General features: G+C 41.0%; 2 protein-coding genes across 3 annotated transcripts in view; both read left to right on the forward strand.

Moving 5' to 3' along the window:
- The first annotated feature begins 4,941 nt into the window (after positions 1 to 4,941).
- On the forward strand, positions 4,942 to 14,434 carry LOC113032392 (zinc finger protein 91). Its single transcript, XM_026185299.1, has 2 exons — positions 4,942 to 5,194; positions 11,784 to 14,434. The coding sequence occupies exon 2, from the start codon at positions 11,940 to 11,942 to the stop codon at positions 13,872 to 13,874; it is 1,935 nt and encodes a 644-aa protein (XP_026041084.1). The 5' UTR covers positions 4,942 to 5,194; positions 11,784 to 11,939; the 3' UTR covers positions 13,875 to 14,434.
- Positions 14,435 to 20,266: 5,832 nt separating this feature from the next.
- Positions 20,267 to 25,846, forward strand: part of znf1035 (zinc finger protein 1035) — a 30,083-nt gene continuing 24,503 nt past the window's right edge. For both annotated transcript variants that reach the window (XM_026183596.1, XM_026183595.1), the window contains exon 1: positions 20,267 to 21,100. The gene's annotated coding sequence lies outside the window, so the exon portion shown is untranslated. The remainder of the gene's footprint in view (positions 21,101 to 25,846) is intronic.

Here is a 25,846-nt window from a genome sequence, read left to right on the forward strand (position 1 = left end):
CTGGGGCTCGGTCACTCAGGCACGGCTGGCTGCCGGCGGAGCTCACGGGCGCGTCACTGCAACTCCCCCTGGCTTCTGCTCCGCGCCTGCTGAGTGAACCCTCATCTGGGACTCTCCTCAGCCCTTTCTGGGACAGTGGCGCGGCTGCCCCTCTGTTAGTCTTCCTTGGTCTCTTGTGTTCTGGGGGCCTCTAGATGTCTGGAGTTTTGATCTCCTCCATACCTGCTTCATGCCCTGGAGGACGGGGCAGTGGCCCCCCCACACCCTCTAGCAGATCATTACATGAAGGAACCTTTTAAAAAAACAAGCGCGTCCATGCTCACAGGTGTACACACGGGTGATCACACCCACAAACTACACCCTTTTTGGCTCCTACCTCAAAGCACACTGTGTTCTGTTGATCTTATGTGCTGCACAATAATGTTTATTATTTAGTATTTACTGTCATATTCCCATATATCATTGTGATGTTGTTTATTCTATTACTCTTGTTCTCTTCTGCTTGTTTTCTTTTTTCTTTCTCAACAGGTGATCCAGGTGATTATTCATATAGCACCAAATCTTGTCTCATGTCACTTCATATTGTAACGTAGAAAACAATGTTGCAATTATATGTTAATTGTAAATAATAGGCCATGTGTTCTTTCTTAAATCTGTGTTTATCTCAACACATGCTGAAACCAGCAAACTTACAGAATATACACAAAGTAATTCTGAAATCGCACCTCTATAATGTACAGCTTTTTTTTCTCACCTTGTGTCAAATCTTTTGCTTCTCCAAACGGCTTCAAATTGTCCACCATCTCCTTCAACAGTATCATTCTGGAATAATAACTCCTTGTGCCCAGCCATGTCAAGAACAGCAGAGAGTTTTAGATGTTCACATTGAAGAACAGCCTTTACTTGTCTCAGTGTTGAATTCCATCTTGTGATTAGGGATCGTTTTCTGTTCACCAAATTCAGCTTCAAATACATCTTTGAATGTTATGCTTGTGTGCAGTAGAGAGCTGAGCTTAGATAACTTTGAAAAACTTTGAAAAATAAGGTGTGGATATGATAGTAAAAGTTAGTAAACCTCTATTAAAGTCCCCCCTCTACAGCCTGTTGTTTCTTAGATTCAGCAATGAAACTGAATTTAAAACAAAACATAGATGACATTTTGTCACCTTGGCAACCACCAAGATCCCACTGCCTGCACATTTATTATGATGATCTGGGAACAACAGAGATATCAGATCATCTGCAACTGCAAGCCTCCCAAAAACATCAGATTATTGGAAAATGTTAGCTGCTAACCTGAGGGCCACTTTCTACCATACTCAAGTGATCGAACTTTGTTCACACATGAACTACAACAGTAGAAATCATGAGGAAACAAGTAAAGACCTCATCGAGCAGCTGGAGGAGGCTTCTAGTAATAAGCCCAATAACAACAGTGAGACAAAGGCTCTCACAAATGACAATCAAGCAGTTGTCAAAATAGATGATCTGATAATTACCCTGCAGGAACAAATCAGCCACCCTACCAAAGAGCAGTGTGTGGAGTCTGCCATTCAAACCACAGAGGCTTCACACACAGACTCTGTAGGCCTGAAGTCTTCTAGAGAGGCTGAATTGAAGCTCCAGTGTAAGAATCAACAAGAGCAGATAGAGATGCTCCAGAAACAGCTCCTAGGAGCTCAGAACCAATTAAAAAGCAGACCGTTAAACATAGCCAGGAGCAGGAGACACTCCACATGGAAATCAGTGACCTGAAGTCCCAGCTCTGCTCCAACAAGGCCCTTCATGATTTGAAGGTAGAGACTCTTGACCGAGAGCTGAAAGAAGCCAACGTTAAAATCACACAGGAGCCAAAAGAACAAAATTCAAACACAGCAAATGAAATCCAAAAATTGGAGCCTATGGAAGCAAAAGACACTGGAGGACAGGAGAAGAAAAAGAGGCCTCTCTGCCATCACCTTGAACGTCTTTGCAGGAGACTCTGAAAGGAAAAGACACTGGAGGAAAGGGGATGACAGAAACTTTCTCCCTCTCCCTTCTCACTTTCTCCCTCTCCCTTCCCTTATCTTTCCTGCTTGGCTTTCTCATGTCTCTGTCTAGTCTTGTCTGCTTCTCTCCCTCTACCCTGAAAGAGTCTCGCAGTCTTTTCTCTAAAACCTAAAAGAGGAATTATGGATTTGATCAACTGGTCCATGAATGCAATTGACACCCTCTTCTCGACGAGAAGCCTGGGTGTAAAATTGACATGCAGTGGTTCGGACTAATGCAAGAACACCACCATTATTTCATGCGGCTACCATATCGGCGCCAGCTGCGGTCTCAAGGCTGGAGCTGAACATAACAAACAATTTCTGCCCTGATAACAAACGGTGTTTAGACTCTTCGTTCCAAACGCCCTTGTACATTTATCTCCAAGGCCGAGTCGGACCGCGGGTCTGGGCCCAGCGCTGGATGAATAGCTGCAGGGCAGGATGGCTGTGTCTGGCTTACTTCTCACCCCTTACCCAGCCCTGTTGCTTGTCATGTGCTTCATGATGTTGTGATGTGGACATTTATGTGCTCTTTGTGCAGAGGAGATTTTTTGTTTTCTGTTCTCATGCTGTCCCCCCATAGGAGCCCAGCATGAGTAGAGGTCTCTTTTTTTCGCTTCCTCAACTTGCCCATTGTATTGTACATTTCAGTGTTTTTCCATAATACTACCAGTCTCCGACCTGTCTCCCCATGTGATGTCTGTGTTGTGTATGCAAGGTCAGGAGGGGGATCCCGGGGGGGTCCCATTTTGCTGCAGGGCAACTTGGATGTGACAAATAAAGGCATTCTTGACTAAAAAGAGGACTTGCTGCCATCAATTGCAATCTCTAGTCAGGAGCCTCTGAAAGAAAATGAAACCAGAGAACAAGAAAAGGAAGAAAAAGAGGACTCACCTGCATTGTCTTACAGGAATCTGTACAGACAATGCCTCCGATTAAGAAGAAGAAGAAGCGGAACTGGCTGCTTCACCTTTTCACTTAAATGGTCTCAACATTATGTCCTGGAAATCATAGTTATATACAACTAAATTGTCAGTGAACATTTGAACCCCAGTCAGTCGAGACAGATGGCCACCCCTTCTTGGGCCTGGTTCTGTCGGAGGTTTCTACCTATTAAAAGGTAGTTTTTCCTCCCCACTGTCGCCAAGTACTTGCTCATAGGGGATTTGCGGGCTTCTCTGCAAATATGTAAATGGACGATTCGTCATCAAGTGAGGAATCATCCATTTAAAACATATTTGCCACTCATATTTAGTTGTATATAAATATGATTTCTGGAACACTTATATTATAGACTAATATTATTATATTAGTCAATTATAGACTAATTTGGACAATTGGAAACAAATAAATGAAAAAATAGGAAAAAATAGATGTCATTGTTTCATATAGATTGCAAATACGTCACCTTTTCTTTGTTACACTTGCAGTGCTTGTGGTCTTACATTCTTACGATTCTGTTCTTTTTATGAGAATGAAGGTAAAGATAAAGCCAAGAAACAAACAAATTTTCATAAGAAATCGTTTTTCTGCAGTAAGGGAAATTAACACAGCAGTGTGTGTGTGTGTGTGTGTGTGTGTGTGTGTGTGTGTGTGTGTGTGTGTGTGTGTGTGTGTGTGTGTGTGTGTGTATTTCTGGTCCTTACACACAGTCAAAGCCAAACAAATCCCCCTCAATTGATGGTTAACAGACACAGGTCCAGTGGAACCCTCTTCCACAAAGGGTCCACCTAATACACATAGTAGTTATTTCAATAATTAAGCCATGAGCTATAAGTGTTCCCAAAATGTCCTTACCCTTGATTACAGACTGTGCTGATGTCCTGAAACAAATGGCAGTTGCATTAGATAACTACAGAGCACTTTATAAGCTGCTACTTTAATGAGCATTGGGGTTATTTGCATTCAGTGTTTCAGTGTTTCTGACACAAGGGAAACAAATTCTGTTGGCGATACCTATCTTGGCACCTTCGTTGTGCAGGTGAAGCCACAGGCAAGATATGCTTCATCATATTTTCTAGTCTTTGGCTTGGAAGGAAGTTGGTTTGGAAGTCTAAGGAGCTTGGAAAGAAAAGCGTCTGGACTTCGTTCCTTGAAGACGTTTTGCCTCTCATCCGAGAAGCTTCTACAGTTCTAAGGGTCAATGGTGGAGAGTCCCAGAGGTTTGGAAGCATATTTGGCGATGTCTTATCTTTTGCTTTGCGTTTGTGTGGAAGTCTAAGCATTCTTTTTTTAATTCATACCATGCCCCCTGCAATGGCTCTGCCACCTCATCCCTCAGGAGGGATATTAAATATGTCGGACAAAGATTGTTAAGCTTGGAAAAAGAGGACAGAGAAAGATTCATGGATGTAAGGAAGGAGGTCATGGAGATGCTTGGTGTGAATGAAAAGGATGCTAGCGATATGGTGAGATGGAGATAGATGACGGAGTAATAATAATGAATAGGATTTATATAGCGCTTTTCAAGGCACCCAAAGCGCTTTACAATGCCACTATTCATTCACTCTCACATTCACACACTGGTGGAGGCAAGCTACGGTTGCAGCCACAGCTGCCCTGGGGCAGACTGACAGAAGCGAGGCTGCCATATCGCGCCATCGGCCCCTCTGGCCAACACCAGTAGGCGGTAGGGTAAAGTGTCTTGCCCAAGGACACAACGACCAGGACAGAGAGCCCGGGGATCGAACCGGCGACCTTCCGGTTACAGATACGCTTTCCAACCCCCTGAGCCACAGTCGCCCCGTGAGTAAGCAGAAGAAGAAGTTTGATCTGGATTTACTAATATGGGAATGACTGGACAGCATCCCTTCTTCTTCTTACAATTTTAACAGCAGCTTGCATCCAAAGATGTTGCACTACTGCCATCTCCTGGGTTTTACTTTTACCTCACTTCCAAATCCTTAGATCCTCTGAACAGCGTCCCTCTTGAGAAGCAGCTCATTACAAAAAATAAACAAATAAAATAAAACAGAAATGCTTGCTCTTTCGTCCAGACTCCAGATCAGCAGGTGGCGGTAATGCTCCGGTAAGCTGACTTCCAGCGCAGTAATGCGAAGAAGTAATCGCAGGAGGAGACACCTCGGCCTGCAGCACTCAGTAGCCCGACAGTGGTCTGAAGCAGGACCATGCAGGTGTGACTTGTTGCATTCTGTGATTTAATGGTAAGTCATGTCAAAGTTCACTGCTTGAGTGACAGTTTGAACACTAAGATTCCTTTATGGATATATATATATCGAACTGCAGTGCGTTTATACCACTACTATGAAGCGGCTAGCAGCAGTACCTCCTAGCGTTAGCTGTGTGGCTACAATGGTAATCCTCCGCTTTAGATGAAGGTAAAACATGTGTGTGGCTTTCCTCCACGCTTGTTTTTAACGTTGTTTTTTTTTCCGCTCAGCCTTTGTCAGCGCATAATGTATTTTATTTTAGTATGGCTTTCACAAAGTATGCTAACGAGACGACAATCGGCGGCATACAGCTTCTTTGTAAACCGGTACTCTTAAGCTAAACCGTAAACAAATCTCTTTGTGTTTAATGGCGATGGATGATATTTTCCGAAGCTTGTTACTTGTAATGGGGGAAAACAAGAGGAACAAAATAGATTTGCACGGTGTATTTCTTTCATAATCTGCAAAATGTATGTTTTGTTGTTGTTGTTTTTTTGCAGTGTTAATTATATTGCTTCTAGGGCTGTGTGGCCAAAATGATAATCATGACTGTTTTGATTAATATTTAGCACGATTGTTCCTTTTTTTTAAGTGGATATAAATATTTTTGATTGTCAGGTAGATAACAGTGCTTTCACATCCACGTTGTGCAATATTGCCCTTACTGCGCAAGTTTTCACGTGAAAATGAAACTGATTCTCGGCTTTCACCTAAATGCTACTATTACACTGTGCTCCATTCCTTTTTCTCAAAATATCATTGCAGACTATCAGGCACTAATTCATCTGACCTGAATGCATCTTTCAGAAGCAAAATAGGAAAACTAAAAATGAATAAATAAATATGCTATCATGGAATGAAATCATCTGAGAAGAATTCAAGGCAGACTATGCAGAAACTTTAGTGTTTTAAAGGAAAAAAATAATTGCTTGAGGAGATAATGTCTTTTTTCCTAAAGCCTTTGTTAATCACTGTATTTATTAGACATGTAGCTTTAGCTGAAAGGATTACAACTGCATTGCTGATTTCAGTGGAAATGATTTCTATGCATATCTGAGCTGTTGTTTCCAGTAACAACCATTGTTTTGTTTTTCCTGGCATTCTTGCATTCATATATCTGCATCCTGAGTGTTTTCAGCCTGTTAAATAGGTTAGTTCTCTTACTTTGTAGCACAAACACAGCTTAACAGCATTGTTTACATATTATGATTTGTTTGAATTTAATTTTTGTGTGTTTGTTTTTATATCTGTAGGAACATGTTTCACAATCCACTGTTCATCTTATAGCTATGTTAGATAATTATAGTAGGTTAAATCACTTGCTGCTCTCTGTCTTTCCATGCCTCAACCGCATGTTTCTGAAGTGAAAGCAATTTAATATCTGTATATATGCTGCTCAGTCATTGCTATATAACACAAAGTCAGTTTCACTTCAGAACTATCAGTCAGTTCAGTTAGGAAGCATAAAATATTGTGAATCTCTTTTATCTTCTTTGGTGTAAATGAAAGTGAAAATGGATGCACTGGATAGGCAGCAACAAGATAATCTGCAATAACAATGGTTTTGCAGTTGAGCAGTGTGTACATGTAACAGACTTGAAAGAAGTCACTTTCATTTGCTTCAAAGCAGGTGAAACTGACTCGCAATGGTTGATGCTTCCTACCTGGACAGATGTAACGGTGTAAAATTTACATTAAATATAGAAAGAATTGCATTCGTAGGACTGTTGTTGTATGTAACCAATCTAGGTAGGGCTGGGCGATATGACCCAAAATTCATATCTCGATATTTTTTAGCTGGATGGCGATATAAGATATATATCTCGATATATCTTTTTTTAAAGCCATAAAGTAAGAACAAAAAGAGAGTTCTTAGTCAAAGCTGTGTCCCAGATGTCACACAGGCACTTTTATTAACATAGAGCAGATGTACATAAAATTTCCTCAAAAATAAATTATGAGCATTTATTAAATAATAATGCTCCATAAATAAAAGAAAACAATGTTGTTTTTGTGCATAACAAAAAGCTCACAAATGTGCAGTCAAAATGTAAAGTAAAAGACGAGCACTATAACAAAGACAGATTTCACAGCTGCTCTGTTCCCAACTTGTACTGCGTGACTGACAGCCTGGAGTTTGTAATCCGCTTCGCAACCACGTCTCTTAACAGGTGCCATTTATGGTCCTTATACACAGTAAGGTAATATTACGTTGAAGCACAGTACGTATCACTCCGCGAGGCTCAGCCGTAATGCTCCGACAATCCATCAAGCGGTGCAGCTCCGTAGCTTACCAAAGTCGTACTAAAACATTTTTTGACAGATTGCTGAGCGCCGTGTTCCACATAAAATCGGTTCGCGGCCATCAAGCACAACCAGAATTCATACATAAGGCGCGCTGTCAACTTTTGAGAAAATGAAAGGATTTTAGTCCGTGCAGCACCTCTGGGCTGCATGGCGTTAGCGTGGTTAGCTCGTTAGCGTGGTTAGCTAGCTAACACGTTGACGCCGTCCAGCCCCACGCACGGGGCGATGCGCAGTAACTCGTTAACGGAGATTTGCCGTGTCCATCTTGTCGCTTCCTGCAGGTGAAGCGATGGGGGAGGAGGGGGAGTTGTGTTCAGTGAAGGAGAGGCGAGGCCGAGTAACGTTGCGTAAAGACGAAAGTGGACGAAAGAAAGGCAAACTTGCGGCTCCGCAAGTATAATTATAACGTAACATAGACTATATCGATATAAAGGATATGGTCACATCTTATATCTCGTATAAAAATATATCGATATTTTTTAAAAACTCGATATATCGCCCAGCTCTAAATCTAGGTACATGTTATCCACCTGATAGCTGATAAAAACAAGGTAAAAGACTTCCTAAACTGGGTAGCACTACATTACTTTGAACCAGTGGAAAATACACATGAAACTTTGACAAAGACCTTGGTGCCAAGATTGTGGTGTACTGCTTTTGATAATAGAGGCTGCACTGTCATCTGAGGTTACTTGTCTAACCAGCTCACTCGGGGTGCTTTGTTTTTGTCAGCATTGTCCTTTGTTGAAGATGTTTATTGATTATAATTTTACTGGTGGTGACAATCAAGTGTGCTTGTAAGGGAAGTAGGTTTTCATGAAAGCTGTTTGATTGTTTCTGATTCTAGACATAGTGGAGAAATTGAGTAAATAAAATACCCTTTTTGTGCTTTAGGCGTGCAAAAGATAAGCAAATGTCAAATGAAAGCCAACAATATAGAGAGATTTCCCTGCCATTTAAAACCTGGGCACAAGGGGTGGGTGATCTGATCCGTGGTCCAGTCTTCCTACTGTGTGATTGCCAATAATGAATGCCATTCCCAGCAAAGTAGAGAATGGGATTAATGCTCACCAATTAAAGTAGTATTATTTACCCTCAGTCCACAGCCCGTGGTGTAATTGAGCTTGTTTGAGTGAGGTTTTGTTTTTATACACAAATGAATGATTTAGGTTTCATAATTAATATCCATTAGTGGGTAGCTATTAAATGAACATCTAAGACTGTATTAGAGCTTAACATTATCCTGATTCTACTAATGTATATTTTTTAAAACAATTTTTTAATAAAATGGCTCACCTGTCTCTTTACCCTTTCACTTTGCTCTCCCACACAGTCTTACACCAACAAATACACTTGATGAGAGGAGATTCTTACAATTATGAAATTCATTTCTAATCAAATTAACAGACAGAAAATGCCCAGCTTTTATTTATATATTTTTTCCCATTTGATAATGATGAACCAATTAAGCTGATCCACAATCGCCCATTTATTTCAAAGAAAGCAGGGATGCAGACTCTTATGTCTTTTAGTGTCAGTTGTATGCAAAGATTAGATAAGAAAATACACCAAGTAAATAAAATTGCAATGAAGAACATAATGCTAATATTAACATAATGCCTTAATTGGGAATCAAGTACAAAATCACCTTCATTGGCAATTGTTCCCTGAGATCATTATCTAATGGTGCAAACGTATTGAGCACAGTGGTTATATATTTTAATGAAGTGTGCATGTCCATTTTTGTGTTCATAATGTAATCCATAAGCATCTGTTGAAGATGCCAATACTTTGGGAAAAGGGTGAGCATATCTGTTTACTGCTAAAGAATGTAATTGTTAATTATATACAGGGTGAACATGCATAAAAAGGTGCTCTTTACTTAATTTCTGGACTATCGTCATGTTCATTTTTCCATTGCCTCTTGTTACCAGCTGAGCCTTCCCACTTAGACTGCTTCCAAGTTCTCCTCCCTGAGTGTGACCTAGATTCAGTGGGGCTTTTATTGTCGGTGGTAAGCTACAGTCTTTCTCTGGTGCAAGAGTGTGTGTGTGAAATGTTGACACAGACACTGTAAAGTGCACGCAAGTGGGGTGACTGGCACTGTAATGTAGTCTTGGGTGGTTCCAGACTGTGTTAAGTACAGTGTTTGCTGGTCCAGAAAGGGAACTGTTCTGATTTACCAGTAACCGGCTCGAGTAAAATAATGAGCCAAAAACCAGAGGTTTTTTTACCATCCTGAGAGCATGGATCTTTTAAAGTAAAAAAAAAAGTTGTTTTTTACTTGTGAAAGTAAAAATTAAACAGTAGGAAGTAGCTATAGATAGGGTTGAATTTAGTTATACATATAAAGAAGTTCATTTTTACGTGTGAAACTTCGTGCTAGCTGTTGTGATGCTTGAGCAAAGTTACCTAAGTGGTCACTTTGAGAAAACGGAAACTAAATAAATAAAAGTGAACATCATAAGGGACTGGGCAGTTGTGTTTTTAGATGCTGTTTTTTAATTGGAGCATTTGCAGCCCAGTATGACCGTCAGGACATTATGAAACTCCAATGATGTGAGCTACTTCTGGGAACATTTTCTCTTTATTCAGATACTTAACAGTATCAGCCACTTGGTGTACTTGTCCTTAGTTATTCCCATTTTGTTGTTGGGTAACATGAATCCAGGTGTTACACTAAATATTGAATTAGTAGCTTCTGTTAATTTTAATTTGGTAATGACAAAGGCATTTAATTTAAAGTGCCTCTGCTGCATCAAGGGCAATGTCCAGTCTGCCGAGTAAGGTCTGCACTGGTGTCAAGATGGGTCTAGATTGATGAAATGATGTCTACTTGATCATCATGTAAGATACTGTTATTCAACAAGATGAGGGCTGGAACTTGGAATTCTAAAAAGGCAGATGGAGAAACTCAGTGACAGGCTATAAGCGACAGGCTAAGGCTATAGGAGCCAGTTGAGTTGGTTTGGGCATCTGACAAGGGTGTCTCCTGGGCAAGGTGTTCTGGGCATGTCCCACCGGGACGAGGCCCCGGGGAAGACCCAGGACACACTGGAGAGATTATATCTCTCAGGTGGTTTGGGAATACCTTGGTATTCCCCCGGACAAGCTGGAGGAGGTGGCTGGGGAGAGGGAGGTCTGGGCTTCTCTGCTTAGGCTGCTGCCCCCGCGGCCCTGGCCCAGATAAGCGAAAGAAGATGGATGGTCCTTACCAGACTTTCTTTCTTGTGTCTGTGAATACTGCAGCACCACCCATAGCAGACCTTTCCTCTACTGACCCCCTCCAGTCGCTGGGAGTGTGGGATGTCTATTCCCTGCTGGTTGGTGCTAGGTTTAATCAGTTGAAAAGAGGGGGCTGCACCTAAAAGTCACGGGTGCCCATAGTTTGCATGGAAGAAACTGACTTGTCTCACCATTAATTCTCCAAAATGTAGTAAAACTTAAAAAAGTGAAAAGCGAACCAAAAAAACGAAAATGTTTGCCTTAAAAACTAAAAGTTCCCCCTTTTATGAAATGCATTTGCAGCAAAAGGGTATAACTTCTATGAAGACAAGCCGAGGCGGTCACACTCAGTATCACTGCTTTTGGAAGCACTTTGAATTAGTTTGCAGAGGAGTTTGTGTCTTATATGCAGACAAAAATGATCACATAAGGTTTTCAGCACTGTACCCCTTTTTGTGACCAATTTCACACATGCAATCACCAGCAACCACTAACAACTTGTTGGAGAATACACATTGTTCTGTCAGGATAGGTGGTTGCGAGATGGTCACAGACCAGCCACTAGGCCTGTGTCACTGGGGACTTATTCAGACAGCTTTATCCGATAGACTGATTGACTATAGCCGAGCTCTGAAACATTTTCACAGTTAATGCACAGTTAATTGGTAATTGTGCTCTGAACTGCAGATGCCCCAGATGATTGGTCATTCCTGTTACATGTCTTTGAAGTCTACCTGAAAGACGCATGCATAGTTGGTGCATTATAATGCAAGTCTCAGTGGTAGAGTTCACGTGTTTGACCAAAAAAACTGTCACACACATGGATGCTGACACACTGTCTGACACAACTTACGTCATTTGGACCTTACCGGATCTATGGATACAGAAATTATAATAGGTTTTAGGCATGTTAAACCTCTATTGATCATCGTTTTTGCCTAGTGTAGATCATGGGAAATGAATGCTGACTTGCACTACTTGTCATACAGTTTGAATTTTAAACAAACTTCGGAGTCAGTTGTTTCGTAATACTTTTCTTTCATCCCTCCAGGTCCTAATCCAGCATGGAAAAGCAGAGGAGTCAACATGCATCTTGTGAAACACATCTTTTTCGAATACCAGGGTTTTGAGCAAACCCACTGATGGCCACATGGAGACCAATTTTCTTGGTGCCTGGATAGTTTTACTTGTACATACCGGTTAAAAAATGATGCCATCTGTACATGGACAAAATCATTTCATAATGGAAAAGCAGAAGTCTGGGAACAGTGCGTCTTCAGGCAATTCAGCCGCAGAAATTAACTTCATCTGCACTGAGTGCGGTGATGGATTCAGTCAGTACGCTAATGTATTGGCACATATGGCAGTTCATGGACCTTTGGAGTCATTTTCCTTTGATGGCTCATCCAATGGATTTGAAGTCCCCCGAGAATATGTGCTACAAGAAAATGGTACACTGACAGTTGTGAATGGTTTGACACAGTCACATTCTCCTTTGAAGCCAGTATCTCCTGGAGTTTTGCCATCACATTCACATTTCCCATCCTCTGTAAGGCCAGTATCTCCAAACGTAAAATCGCAGCCTGCTCCTCACAAAGAGGTATTCAGGCCAAGGCCGTCTGATGTGAACTCGGACAAGTCTCGCCAGGGACATTACCGCTGTGAAATATGTAATAGATCATTTAATAGCTTGCAGAGTTTACATCGTCACCAGCAATATCGAAACACAGAACGAGGATACAAATGTACTTTGTGTTGCAAAATCTTTGAAGATAGGCAGGATCTCAAGAGACACCTCCATGACCACTTAAATGAGAGGTTTCACTGCTGTCGTCTTTGTGGTAAGCGATTCCTGAAAGCAGATGCCCTGAATGCTCACCAGAAAGAAAATCACCCTATTTCCAAAGGTACAGCTCTGGGTAAATCTGAGAATAAACAGGAAAAAAAGCTTGAGAAAACATATCCTTGTAAGAAGTGCAAACTGAATTTTTTCTGGATGTCAGATTTCCAGACACATTCCCTCTACCATTGCAAGGGGAAAGAGCCTGATGCTTTATTTGCATCTGAAATCGAAATTGACATAAATTCTAAGGACCTACACAATGCGCAACTTGAAAACTGCCATAGTAATGGCACAGCGATTGAGATGCAGAATGGGGAGACTAAAATCTTTAGGCATTGTAGCGATGACTATGACTACTCTTTCAGAAAATATAGATGTGGTTTATGTGGGGATCATTTCCAGAAGTTAGCAGCTTTAAAGGAACATCATCTCACACATCAAACTCAGGAGGAAATTGATCAGATGAATCAAGAGTCCCAAAAACCTTTAAAGCAAAGAGTCCAACCTAAAGCCAGACGTAGAAGAGGGGGTAATCCAAATGGAAAGCTCCATCCGTGCAAGCACTGTCATCGTGTCTTTAATCATTCTAGTAGTTTGTCCCGGCACATGAGATATCATAAAGGTACAATGCACACATGTGTATTTTGTGGTAGGCATTTTCCTCAGCGCTGCGATTTGAGGAGACATGTAGTCATGTATCACAAAGCTGAATTGGATAAGAAGCCAGGTTTAAAACACTTGTACACAACTCCACCAAAAGGTCCTCCATACACTTCTCTTAGTAATAGTGAGAAAAACATGAGCCCTGCTAATGAAAACACCAAGAGCTCTTCTGACTATGAAGCTGTAGCTTCACCAGAGCAGAATCAAAATGATAAACAATCAGGAAAAGCAGGTAGAGTTAACTACAAGTGCCAGGAATGTGGAAAGAGATTTGGGCTGTTATGTGTGTACCAACGGCACTTGCGTTACCACAAAAAGGAACCCAACAAGTGTCCCCAGTGTCCAGCTCAATTTAGGAATTCCTCATCCCTTGAGCTTCATCTTCAGAATCACCCAAGCACTGAGGAAGTGGGCGATGCTGGACAAACATCTCATGGCACTGGTACTAGTGTGGATGTTGTCTTGGAAAAGGGTAATGCAGAGGACATAGAGGATGACTATATGGACCATACTCAAAATGATAAAGGAAGTTCTTCAGAGGCTGTCTATGAGTGCACAGAGTGTACTGAGACATTCTCATGCTTGGAGACGTTCCTTCAGCATCAGACTTCTCATGGTTCAGAAAACAATGGGTAACTATCCTGTCAGACGCATTTTTCATTATTCCTGCCAACAATTAAGCTGTAGGGAGTTGAGTCTTTTTGACTTTAGAATGCATCTAATTGGATAACTCTAAATATGGACTGTAAAGTTTGTTTGTGCTGGTCATTTTATATAAGTACTTTTATACATTTTTCGTTGGCATGCCATGAAAATTATGTTTGGTGAATTTCAGAGATTAAACTTGGAAATGAAGCACAAGTGGAGACCATACCAAATCCGTTCTTTATTAAAATCATTGTGAAAATGGGTTACAAATGCAGTGTTTGCGTGTGTATGGCTAGAATGCATATTTATTTCTATTTTTCTGTCTCAAACTATTGTTGCAGTTGAAAGTAAATATGTTGTTTTCTCCATTGTATTTTTAATGGTTACCTATGCTGTCAGTGTAAGTCAAATTGCTGCATTCATCTTTTACTATGTAACTTTTTTAAATATTTTAAATCTTATGCATACTTCTTTATTTTGAAAGGATTGCATTGTCATTTAGTAGGGTAATTGTGCCAATAAAGTTGTAACAAGAAACAACTTAAGATCCTGTTTTGCTCTTCAAAAAATCTGTAGTTATGTTTTTCTTTTTTTTTCTTTTTTTTGCATTAACATAAGATAAGAAACCACTTCTGTTGAGGAAATATCGACACTTGTCTTTCTTTGGTTGCAATCTTTGATAGTCAAAAAAGTTATTAGTTGACAGCAGGTCACAGTGCAGTGTTAAAACTAGGGATGTTCCTGGCTACTTTAAGTAGAAGAACATGAAAAATCAGGCAAACTAATCTTAAAGTAACAAAACACTCAAACTGCCAAAACTGAGCATAATTAAAGTTAACCATTGTGCGGACAGTTGGTATGGTTTAAGAACCATTTAAAGCTGTTAATCACATTGTTCACAACATTGCATATATATTTTAACCAAGTACTCGGTCACAGATTTCTGTATAATATATTTAGCTACATCTCCAGTAAGTATGTTGTCCCATGGTTGGAGGTACTCCAGTCTGGTAGTCCTTTTTTGGCTTTGTCCCAAGTGCTAGTTGAGGTGGCCCTCCAGAGCAGAGTTCCACCAGCTATTATCGTTGAGCTGAGTCAGTGTGACCATTAGAAGAAACACCTTTGTAAGAGGCAGCTGAATGATATGAAGGACCTCAACAGCAGTAGTCTGGTCGGTCTGTAGGTAGACAAGTGCAAGACTTAAAAATGAAGGGGCAAGGACTAGCTAAAAAAGCACAATAGACACAACAGGGAGTGCAGTGTTGAAGATTTAAAAGGCCCATTATGGTTATTGCACTGGTCATGTCGCATGCAAATGTTGATGCCACTATTTAGTCCACTACTGAGAGCGCAGGTACTTAGTATTCTGAACCATAGGTATGGCCACTCAGACAAAACCTCTACATCAGTGCCAGTATAGGAGTAGAAGTTGTTGAAATCAGAAACAACAAAACTGCAGATTTTTCTTTGTAAAGTCTCTTCTTAATCTCATGTAAGACCTGGGAAACTCTGAACTTCAGCACTGATGGCGATAAAAACTGACACAATCATACACTCATGGTTTTTGTCAATCGATATACAGTCACTTGAGCCATGCGCTGTTATTCAACGACAGCAACACTAGGGTATAATGGGGCCCTAAGGTGATGTATCAAGCCTAGAGCAGGTGCTTGCTTGTGTTTTTAGGTGGGAAGGTAAGGTGTACTCTGCGTTTGTACCCCATGATCAATCAGGTCACAAACTTATATTCTAATGTCCAGGCCCATTGATGGTGGAACATTTGGCAAAAATCACCTGAACGGTGGTGCATACCATGGATAAGCCGATGGCACACTAAAATTTCTATCTGAGAATTCAATCTTCGCACACTACTTGCATGTCAAATTAAGAGCATCGTGATGTTTTTTTTTCCACTTCCCCAAAATGCAATTCAAGTTGAAGGGCAACTGGTCTGACAAAGGTCCTGTATGAATCACAGATGCACCAGTGGGAAACTAGTAATTGTTGATTCTTGCAGGAGCACTGTAGGTTGCAGTACTGTAGCTGGGTTTATAAATGGTATAACTTCAAGTTATACAAATCTTTTAACTGCATGAGAGGTGACACACTCTTTGTTATTGCTATGGTAAGCCATCCATTGCCAATCTATCCACAATTCACTAGAATCTCTACTCTTACAGTATTGATCAGAAATAAGTGAAACTTGCACACATAGGGAAATGGGGGTTTTATGGATCAGCGGCGGGAGCGTGTTGGCAGTCAGACTATCTACATGCCTACCTATGATACAGCCGATCTTTTGGCTACTCTTGCTTGTACTGTTGTTGGTCCATCAGCCTACCACAGAGAAAAGTGGAGTTATATAAACAACTGTAGAGCTTCTCCATAGGCAAATGTGTCAGCAAAAGACGGGTACAGTAGCAGCCTTGGTCACACAGGTCTAGAGATTGGACAGAGACCCCGTGGAAATCTCTGGTCACAAGGGAAAGATGTCATCCCCAACCAGTTGCCAATTGGTTGTTGGAGGTTAGTGGCTGGCAACAGGTGAAAATGGTCACAAAATGGGTGTTGTACCAAAAAAAACACTTGTGAATGCTTTGTTCACAAGCAGATTGCCTGTAATTTCCAGTGATTTGTCAACACTCACTATTTACTTTCCAAGTGGTAGTGACAATTGAAGAATTTAACTTTGCATCAAAGTTACAGTTTCACTGCCACTTGGCCAATTTCATGCTACGGACTGCCAGTAACTTCTAGCAAACACTTTGATCATAAAATGAATGAGCTACTATGTCATTGATATTCTGATTCTAAATGTATTCCTCTTCCATAGACAGTAACAGTAGTGAAGAGCACTTATCCTTAGTGGTTAGTTGCAGTTTGTGTTTGCTTTTTATTGCATTTACCACATTTAACTTCTCAGGCAATAGTACAAGAAAGCATTGTGCTGGTCAGTGTCAAGAAATGTACCATTTAGGCTTTGGCTTTTGCACCATCTGCACAGGCTGTGTAGATGGCGTCACTGCTGTCTGACGTCCCTATCCAACCCATACAGTCCTGATATCAAGTATGTATGGTCAGTCACTTTTTAAACACATGCTGCGTTCACAGCAGCAATGGTCCTTCACTGTACATATTGGCCCGACTAGGGTGTAAAACATATCTATCTCCTATACCATTCTCAAACTTTAATACAATAGGAAGTTTTTAATCCTGCAAATGTTATGCAGTCTCTCACTCGCCTTCCACCCACACAGGAGTAGGAAGAAAGAAATTCAGTCCTGGACATATCCCTCAGGACCAGTCTGAAGGGAGGGTGAAATGTGTGGTCATTGAAGGCTAATAACACTATATCCAGCAAGGGTAGGGTCAGCACCCTCAACACCAACCAACAATGGACAAACAGAGAAGAACATTAAAGACTGCAGTTTTTCACAGTCTTATCAGATCAACAGTGTGGTAGCCCAATTGGATTTGTTCGGGTATGCCTATTGGCTAGTACATCACTGTACCCACAACTAAGCCCATATAGACGACTGAACCCATTGTCTCTTATGTGCTTGCTGTAACTGATAAGACTTCATCTAAGAAGGAGCTGGTTAAATTTCTATTAGATTGCTATGTTTCTGGCAAATATTTCCTTTAAATTCAATAACCACTGTCAAGAGACATAGAAAAGACTGACATATATAGCTGACTACATAGTAGAATTACCATCCATGCATTTTCTTAACGACTTGTGTGTTGAAGCCTATCGTGTGTCACGGGGCTGGAAGTAGGGCCTGGACAGTCAAGGCTGAAATAGAAAGACAGACAACATCCACTCTCACATTCACATCTATGGCCAATTTAGAATCACCAGTAAACCTAAAATTCATGTCTTTGGACTATGGGAGGAATCCGGAGAAGAGAATACACACAAACAGACACCCCATCTGGGCAGTGAATTCAAACCCATACCTTCTTGCTTTGAGGCAACATTTCAAAGAGCTGCTTGTTTTTCTGGTCTTTCTGACCAAAGTTCTCTACACTAGCAACCACATTTGGGTATATACTCTAAAGCACTTTATTCTGTTCACTTAATCTCTTATACAACCAACTTTAAATCACTAATTAGCCGAATATGCATGTCTTTGGACTGCAAGAGGAAGTTGGAGCAACTACACAGGCACAGGGACAAGTGGCAAACTTAATACAGCACGGTTCCAATCGAGCAGGAGATTTGACCCAAAACCTTGCTTCTGTGGGACGATGCCAACTACTCCACCACTGTCAAAGCTGTTTAAAAAATAATCAAGGGAAATACATGGACCGAGCTGACGTCTATTAGCTAAAGTTCTTGACAGTCCCTGTCCTTAATGCACACCATGTATTTTAAACTGGTGCCTCACACCGAGCTTTACTTATTAGTAAGTAATTGTTAAGCTGAAAGGCCAACATGTGTCCAATCTTACGGAGTGTGCACTCGGGAAACATAGTCAGTGGCATTGTATGACTTTGAGGAATGTCGAGCTAATTAACCATTGTCATACAGTCTAGGCCTGTATGACTGGGTCCTTATTTATTTAATCCTAGACTGCATCATTACTGTCAAAATAGTGGACAAGCCATGTGGTTGGTGATCACATGTCTGCAAAACCTCAATAGGTGTTTTGCACTTTTTAGGATTTTCCGCCAAAGTGTACATAAATGACTTGGGGTTTAAGAGTTGGCATTTATGCAACTGATGTCACCAGCACAAAATTTCAGTACCCATTTTGCTTCACTTCTTGGGGGTTGTCCCTTTTCTTCATATACACTCTAGGGATATGACCAGACATGATTTTCACCCATTGACAGATGAGAAATAGACTCCCACTGGTAAAGAAAATGGATCGATGGGTGGAAGTTACTAATAAAACTGTATGACAAGGATTTAATACCACAAAAAGTATCTATGATGTATTTATCATTTAAGGGCTGGACTTTTTTTGTTGTTGTTGTTGTAGGAAAGTGGGGGGAAAAATCATCTGGGCAAGTGCATGTCAATTATGTTGCAATACCAATTGCTAATTTTCAAATGAAAAACATTAAAGTGGTGAAAAAAAATATTTTTAGGAAGTGGGTGACACAGGGTTATCCAGTAGGAAGTTTGGCCCAAACTAGTTGGTGTTTCTGTAAAGTCACAACAAACATTGGCCTCTGCCCTCCTGGAGCTTCTACCACACAATGTGTGTGCTGGCAGATGGGGATAAAGAAAGGCCTAGACAATAACTGACTCATGTTGCTTGGAAGAACTGCACAGTAGCCTCTGGGAGAGCAAAGGAGAGCCAAAGCAAACAGCAAATGTACACCTCAGTTGGGCACTGTTGAAAGGGACCAGCTGAGAGACCCTTAGGGACAAGCATTATGGTCCTTTTACAGGTTCACTTTGAGAAATCTTAAGCTGAACTGAACAGAGATTGATTTGGGGGTTTTAGAGTGGGGTGAAAGAACAGAACTCTTAATGGGTGTGCTTGATTTACTAAAATATATATTTTTTTAAAATAACATTTTATCACCATTTTCTTGTTTACATAATTACTGAAAGCCAAAATCATATTTGAAAATTAAAATCCATGCCCATTTTAGACAGCATTTGCTCAGATATGTGGAAATATGAGACGGCAGATATAACTGAGGTATCTCTCCTCATTTCCCATGGTATTCCCACCACTTTCCATCCACATGAACAAGCACAGCGTCACAAAACCCCTCCAGGCCAGAGAAATGGAGGTGGGTGGTGGGGTTTCTTTATCCAGATTGGCTTTTTATGGACAGTCTTGGGATTTGAGCCGATGACCCAAGAGCCACAGGTATACTGACTGGGAAGACTTTTATTAAGTATGGTTTTTCTACCATTTCAGACAGGATCAGTTTAGTTTTCCAGAATAGTAGGAAATTACATAACATAATCCCCAGAAAGTCATGCAGGAGAAGATAAATATCTATGGGGCAAACCTTGACATTAGGGAAAAAGACTAAAATGGTCAGATCTCCACTTTCTGATATTTCTAGATTGAATCCCACATGACAAACAGTGATCTAACGAATTCCATATCAGTGGAGCCTTTTCTTGCTGCTTGGGGGTGTAAAATCTGGTCAGAAACAGTTGAACATTAATTTGCAAAACTTTTGTAGTACACATTTAATTTCATCGAATGACTTATGGTTAATTATCCAATTAACTGCCTATTCCTTAAAAGGTTCATATGTTAGGAGCATGAGAGCACCAGTAAAATAGCCCAATGTCTGGTCACACTGTTATCAGACTGATCCACGAGCTCCTGTTCAGTCTTTTGAACATTTTTTCCCTCCTATGGGAACTGGTTCTCATGTGCCTTCTCAGCCAAAGGGTTTTTTTTTCTTTTTTGTCTGGCTCACCAGCAGAAGAAGAGGTGGCGCCATTTTGTGTGCAAGTCTTGCACACAAAATGGTTGTATGCGACTTGTTAACCCTTTAAATACCAACCACATCCTGCACAGCAGACAAGTAGGCACATAGGTCTGAGTGCCCAGATAAGTTTGGTGATGCTCGTGCAACATCAGCAGAGTACTGAAACTGCACAGGGGAGCAGGAAAGCCCCACTGAGGACTTCATTAATGGGCGCAGTCACCGTCAGCGCAAGAGGTACAGGGTGTTTGTTACAGCACGTAGGGAGCGCAGGAGCAGCAGCTGCAGCAGCACGCAGAGAACCGCAGCGTGGTCGCCCGGAAGAGATCCTCCTACCGCCCAGCCAGACTCTGAGAGCCATAGAACATGAAGGGGCGGGCTCAATTGGATTCCTCGCACATTGTCATTGGTTGTTAGCAGATATTGTGTAACATGCGCAGAATTTCGGGCACACTGTCCGTAATTGCGCAAATTCAGATAATGGAGGCGGATCTAGCACTGCTATCATCGACAAAGCGAGCTTTGTTGCACCGGACTTAAAATAAAACGCTTTAGTGTCTTTGACTGAACAACCTCCATTAGCTCACTGAAAGGAAAATAGAAAGATTATCCTGACGGTATTGCACAGGAAGACGGAAGACATCGACAAGGAGGACTGCCGCTTTCTCTTTACACTGGCAAACAAAGCCGATGCTTCAATGGGAGCCTGTTGAGTGGTTATTACAAGACGGGACATCTAGCTGATAAACCACAGGGGAAGAGTGGCTGTGATGCACGCAAGACCAGCGCGGAGCTTTGATCTGGTAAGGGGGTCGTGCTAAAGACCAGCCGCAGCGTAGCCATTAGCTGTTGGGTGCCAATGCTAGCTAGCACGGTGCTAGGCACTAAGGTAGCTACTGTCAGAACATCGGCTATCGTCAATGTAAAATTAACAGACACGTGGCTGGAGTCGAGAGCCGCACCGCTGCCCTATTCGTGGTTTTGTTGACCCGAATGCATCACAGCGCTTTGTTTTGGTCTGCACTCTTGCGTCCAGGCTCGCTAAAAAAAATCAGTGTCTAACATCAGGGCAAGAGGAGCACAACGATTTCAGATGGTCACACAATAAATGATGTAAAGCGCTAATCTGTCTAACCCAATTTAACAGAAAATAGCCTGTACACTGGAGCTGTTTTTGTACTCTTAAGTGTGGGCTCGTTAATCTAAAGGGTCATTAGTAATATGCATAATAAACCCATGTGGTAAAACACATCTATATATTGCTTTACCTGCCAGTGGTTCATTAGAGCTCAGGTTGCTGTTGGAACGGTAAGACAGGTGTGTGGTTTAACCCACTGTTATAATGAGGTATAGTGGGCAGACCTGCTATTTATTTACACTATTTAACACAATAGTTCTGCCCCATATTAGCTCAGCTTTCTGTTTGTTATTAATGTGGTCACAGTGTTGGTGTTCTCTGTGACCCTCCAACAACAAATGCACAATAAAATTGATATTGCTAGTAATTTCATTTAAAAAAAAAAGAAGTTACTTTGTGGTTTGTATCAGATTTTACAATAATAATCAAATAAGTGCACTTTTAAAGTTTTCTTTAAAAAAAACAACAACTCTTACTCTTAAATTTTACCTCAAAAAACGAGTTGAATGTGATAGTTAACAACATTTTTTTAATCATCCTAGAAAGCTTAAGGTTTAGACTAATAGCAAAAATAGTGAAAAGGAAACACCTGGAAATACCTGGATTTCATATAATATCAGTTTATCATACTTGTTCCGTATACATGTTTTCTTGTAAACTGCTCTAATTTTATTCATATACATATTGCCTTTCTCATGGCTAGTTTCGTTGTCATCAAAAATAGTGTATTATTTGCTCAAAAGGTGACAGAACTGTTTAATGAGTAAGGTATTTTAGCATTTGTTTAAAGATCACATTTTGGTTTTTATGACACTGAGCTACACAAATAATTTGCTATTTGACTAAAAAGCTATTGTTTTTGTTGTTGTTTTTTGTGGATAACAGGTCAACACCATGTTAGTTAATAAATACCAGATTCATAGTGCATTCATTGTACCTCTTGAAACAGTATCCATAATGAAACACCTGAAGCCAAGCTATTTGGCCTGAAGCAACTTTAAAGATTTGGGAGGGAGAATCTGCTTAGGTGCTAGCATTTACTACTATTAATATTATTATTATTATTATTATTATTAGTTGTAGTATTGTTATTTGTATTTTAGGTTGTTGTGGAAAGTGACATGATACCTTATGAAGTTCTATTAGCTATTTTGTAACATCTTGTGAAATCAAGAGTCCTATATCACTTAACCATTTGTCACCAAGGCAGTTTGAAGGCCAGTTGGGACTTATTTTGCCTCAAGTCAAACCAGATCCTTTGCCCCAAAGGAACTGGTGGGGACTGCCTAGTGTAGAGATCCTGCTCCATAAAATATTTACATACAGGCTCAATGTAACTGTAAAATTGCAAAAATACACTCATCCTTAGATTTACTCTTCTGGAGTGTACTTTAATAATTTGACCTCAGACATGTTCTACATCTTTTACACCGTCACGGCAGGTGGAACATTCTCAATTTATCAGCAGAAGGTCTTTGTTTTTAACCGGTGTTTTGTTAAGTTCAGTTTTAGTTTTGTTTTGTAACAGTTCATGAGTGCAAAGAGCACTAATTGGTCATACTGGTTTTGTTTTTGTTTCATACTTGTGCTTGAAGGTTTAATTTTCACTGTGACACAGCAGCCTAGACATGGCTAGGGTGCTATATAGTTGTAAATTTTTACTTAAGACAAGAGTCCTCTAACACCCCCCAACACTCCTTAGTTTGTTATCTGCCACTTGTGTTAGCTTGAGCCTTAATCCTTGTCCTTGGTGAGTTTTGTTGAAATAAAACAAAGCTCTGCAAGCATGTGAAGTTTTATATAAGTTGGGTCTAATTTATTGACAGCTATCATTGGTCAGAGTTTTTTGTAACTCACCACAGTTGGATGTTTTGACACATTTAAAATGTGCTGATCATTCGATCTTGTTTGTTACTGCTGCACTAAATTATAACAGAATTTACTTTAAGCTTTGTTAAAAATCAAATCAGCATTTTAATCAATTCAGCTAGTAGTTAGTAAGCACACCAGTGTAGAATTGTTTTGGGTAGTCCAGTTGCAGGAGTTGGAGAATGAAGGTGGTAGATGTGGATATGGAATTCATATGTGCCTCTGTCCTATTTTGTGTGTTGGTTTGCAATTGCATTGAGGGAGTGTGCACAGTACCCGAGTGGTGGAAGACTGAAAAAGGCACCTTGTTAAGATGGGCTTCACAACAGTTCTTCTGTGGGTTTAGATGTAAGTAATATTTATTCATTGGTGGCACCGTCCTGTTTTCCTTTTGTTGTTTCATTGACATTTCCAGAATCCCGCATTTGTTTTGTCTTGATCACAGATTCGGACTATAATGGCCTTTTTCCACTAGTAGCTACTTGACTCGACTCTGTTTCGGTTACAATTGAGTTCTATCTAATATGCGAGGGGTACATATAGCAATGCAGCCAAAAAGTCCTGTCATGTCATTTGTATGCGGAGGATGCTGAGGCAATGGTACACCTGCTTCTCGATATATGGCTTTTTGTTTCTGTCATGACTAGTGGTGCAACGGATCAAAAATCTCACAGTTCAGATCGGATCACGGTTTTAAGTCACGGATTGGATACATTTTTGGATCAGCAAAAATAGAAAAAAAGGCAAAAATTCGACTCCCCATTTACTCAAGTATTTTTTGCCTATTAAAAAACATTCAACTGAAGACTCATTCCACGGACTTATATAAAAACAAATTAAAGTGCAATAGGTTTGAAAAGGCTGGTTTCAGTCATAATGCAAATGTACTGTTTATAAGATTGGGGAAACCTGCAGTCAGCTGAGACTGAAGAAGTTACTTGGATGAGTGACAAAACGTTTCTCCCACAAAACACTACGTCCAGATGAACAGAATCAACTTTTGGAGATAAAGTGTAATATGGACATTATGGACCATGCTGGGCATCCTCTGCATCCTCTGCACATGGCCATAAACAACCAGAGGAGTCTGTTCAGTGACGGGTTGCTTCTCCCAAAGTCAAGGACCAGCAGACTTAAGAAGTCCTTCGTCCCACACGCCATAAAACTGTTAACTCCTCGCTGGAGGGGAGAGGAAGGGGAAACGGGAACAAAGGAGGGGGGAACAAGTAAGCTGTAGTGCCTTAGTTTTTGTTAATATCCAGCTGTGTAATAGACTCACAATACTTGAAATGTGCCGTTCCCTTGTATTCTTATTCCTATTTATTCTATTTATCCCTTTTGTATTCTCTGTATTTATATATGGTATATTTCTGCTCACATTCTGCAACTTCTGTCAGTGCTGTGCTACTGGAAACTGAATTTCCTGGAGGAACCCATCCGAGGGATAAATAAAGTTTCATCAAATCTAATGTAATCTAAAGGGCAGTACAGGGCTTTGTATCTACCACTCCGCTGTGATATAACGAGCTGTCACGGTCACGTGGCTTTCCGTTGCCCTGGAGGTCCACCCGTTTGTAGTTAGAGCAACAGAAGATGCCTGGGACAGTTCAGCCATACCCTTAAACTTTTCCTGCTCATACATGCTTGGAATGATCTTGTCACACTGAAGTGGACGCGCAACGAGATATCATAGCGTGGCTCAAGCACGTTCATCACAGTTTAAACCCCCTGTTTTGCACAACGGAATACGGCCTCCCATCTGCAGCTAAACACCCCAGTAGCTTTTGTAATAGCTTTAGCCCGGTCGGATTGGGCAACAAAAGCCTGCTTAAATGCCGCAAGCTCCTCTGCTCCGCCACTTGGACCACTAGCACTGGCCATAACTACCGCTTGACAGACTGACCACGCGCACCATACACATACTTTTCTTTTTCGAATCTTCGGATCACGTGCGTACCGAACCGTGGAGTGGGATCGGTTCGGATTTCGGATCAACCGTGATCTGTTGCACCACTAGTCATGACTGATTGATTGATTGATTGGGTGACGCCACTGACTAACCTACAGTCTGTTGACAGCATATTGTGGGATCACCTCAGATTGCTTGGCCCTGGCCGAGTAGGTACTAAAACAGGAACTTGTACCTGTTAAGACCACGTAATGGATAACCCTAAAAACTGAGTCAAGCCATTCAGAGCTGACCAAAGTAGATACTAGTGGGAAAAGTACCTACTCGGGTTGACTCGTTACAGATAGACTCAACTCAACTTGGATCGACTGGTTTTCCATTACAATCCAGTAGTACCTTGATTGCGTGCTTGTCGTCACAATGACGTGTCTGCGGGTCCTGCAATGCTAATAATATGCGGCACAAATGCTACAACAACGGTGGACATCGAAACTGAGATATACCCGCTGCTCGGTCTGTAGCTTTTCACACCCAGGGAAACATGGCGTTGGTTTTTTGTTGCCATTTCCTACGTTGCCGAGTTTCAAAAATGGCGGTTTTGATTTTCGGGACGAGACACTCTCATGACTCATC

Source organism: Astatotilapia calliptera, chromosome 11 (assembly GCF_900246225.1).
Source record: "Astatotilapia calliptera chromosome 11, fAstCal1.2, whole genome shotgun sequence".
NCBI lineage: Eukaryota > Metazoa > Chordata > Actinopteri > Cichliformes > Cichlidae > Astatotilapia > Astatotilapia calliptera.

Bases quoted from the DNA above. Each gene is read 5' to 3' on its own strand.
- LOC113032392 (XM_026185299.1), top strand. From the start codon at position 11,940: ATGATGCCATCTGTACATGGACAAAATCATTTCATAATGGAAAAGCAG.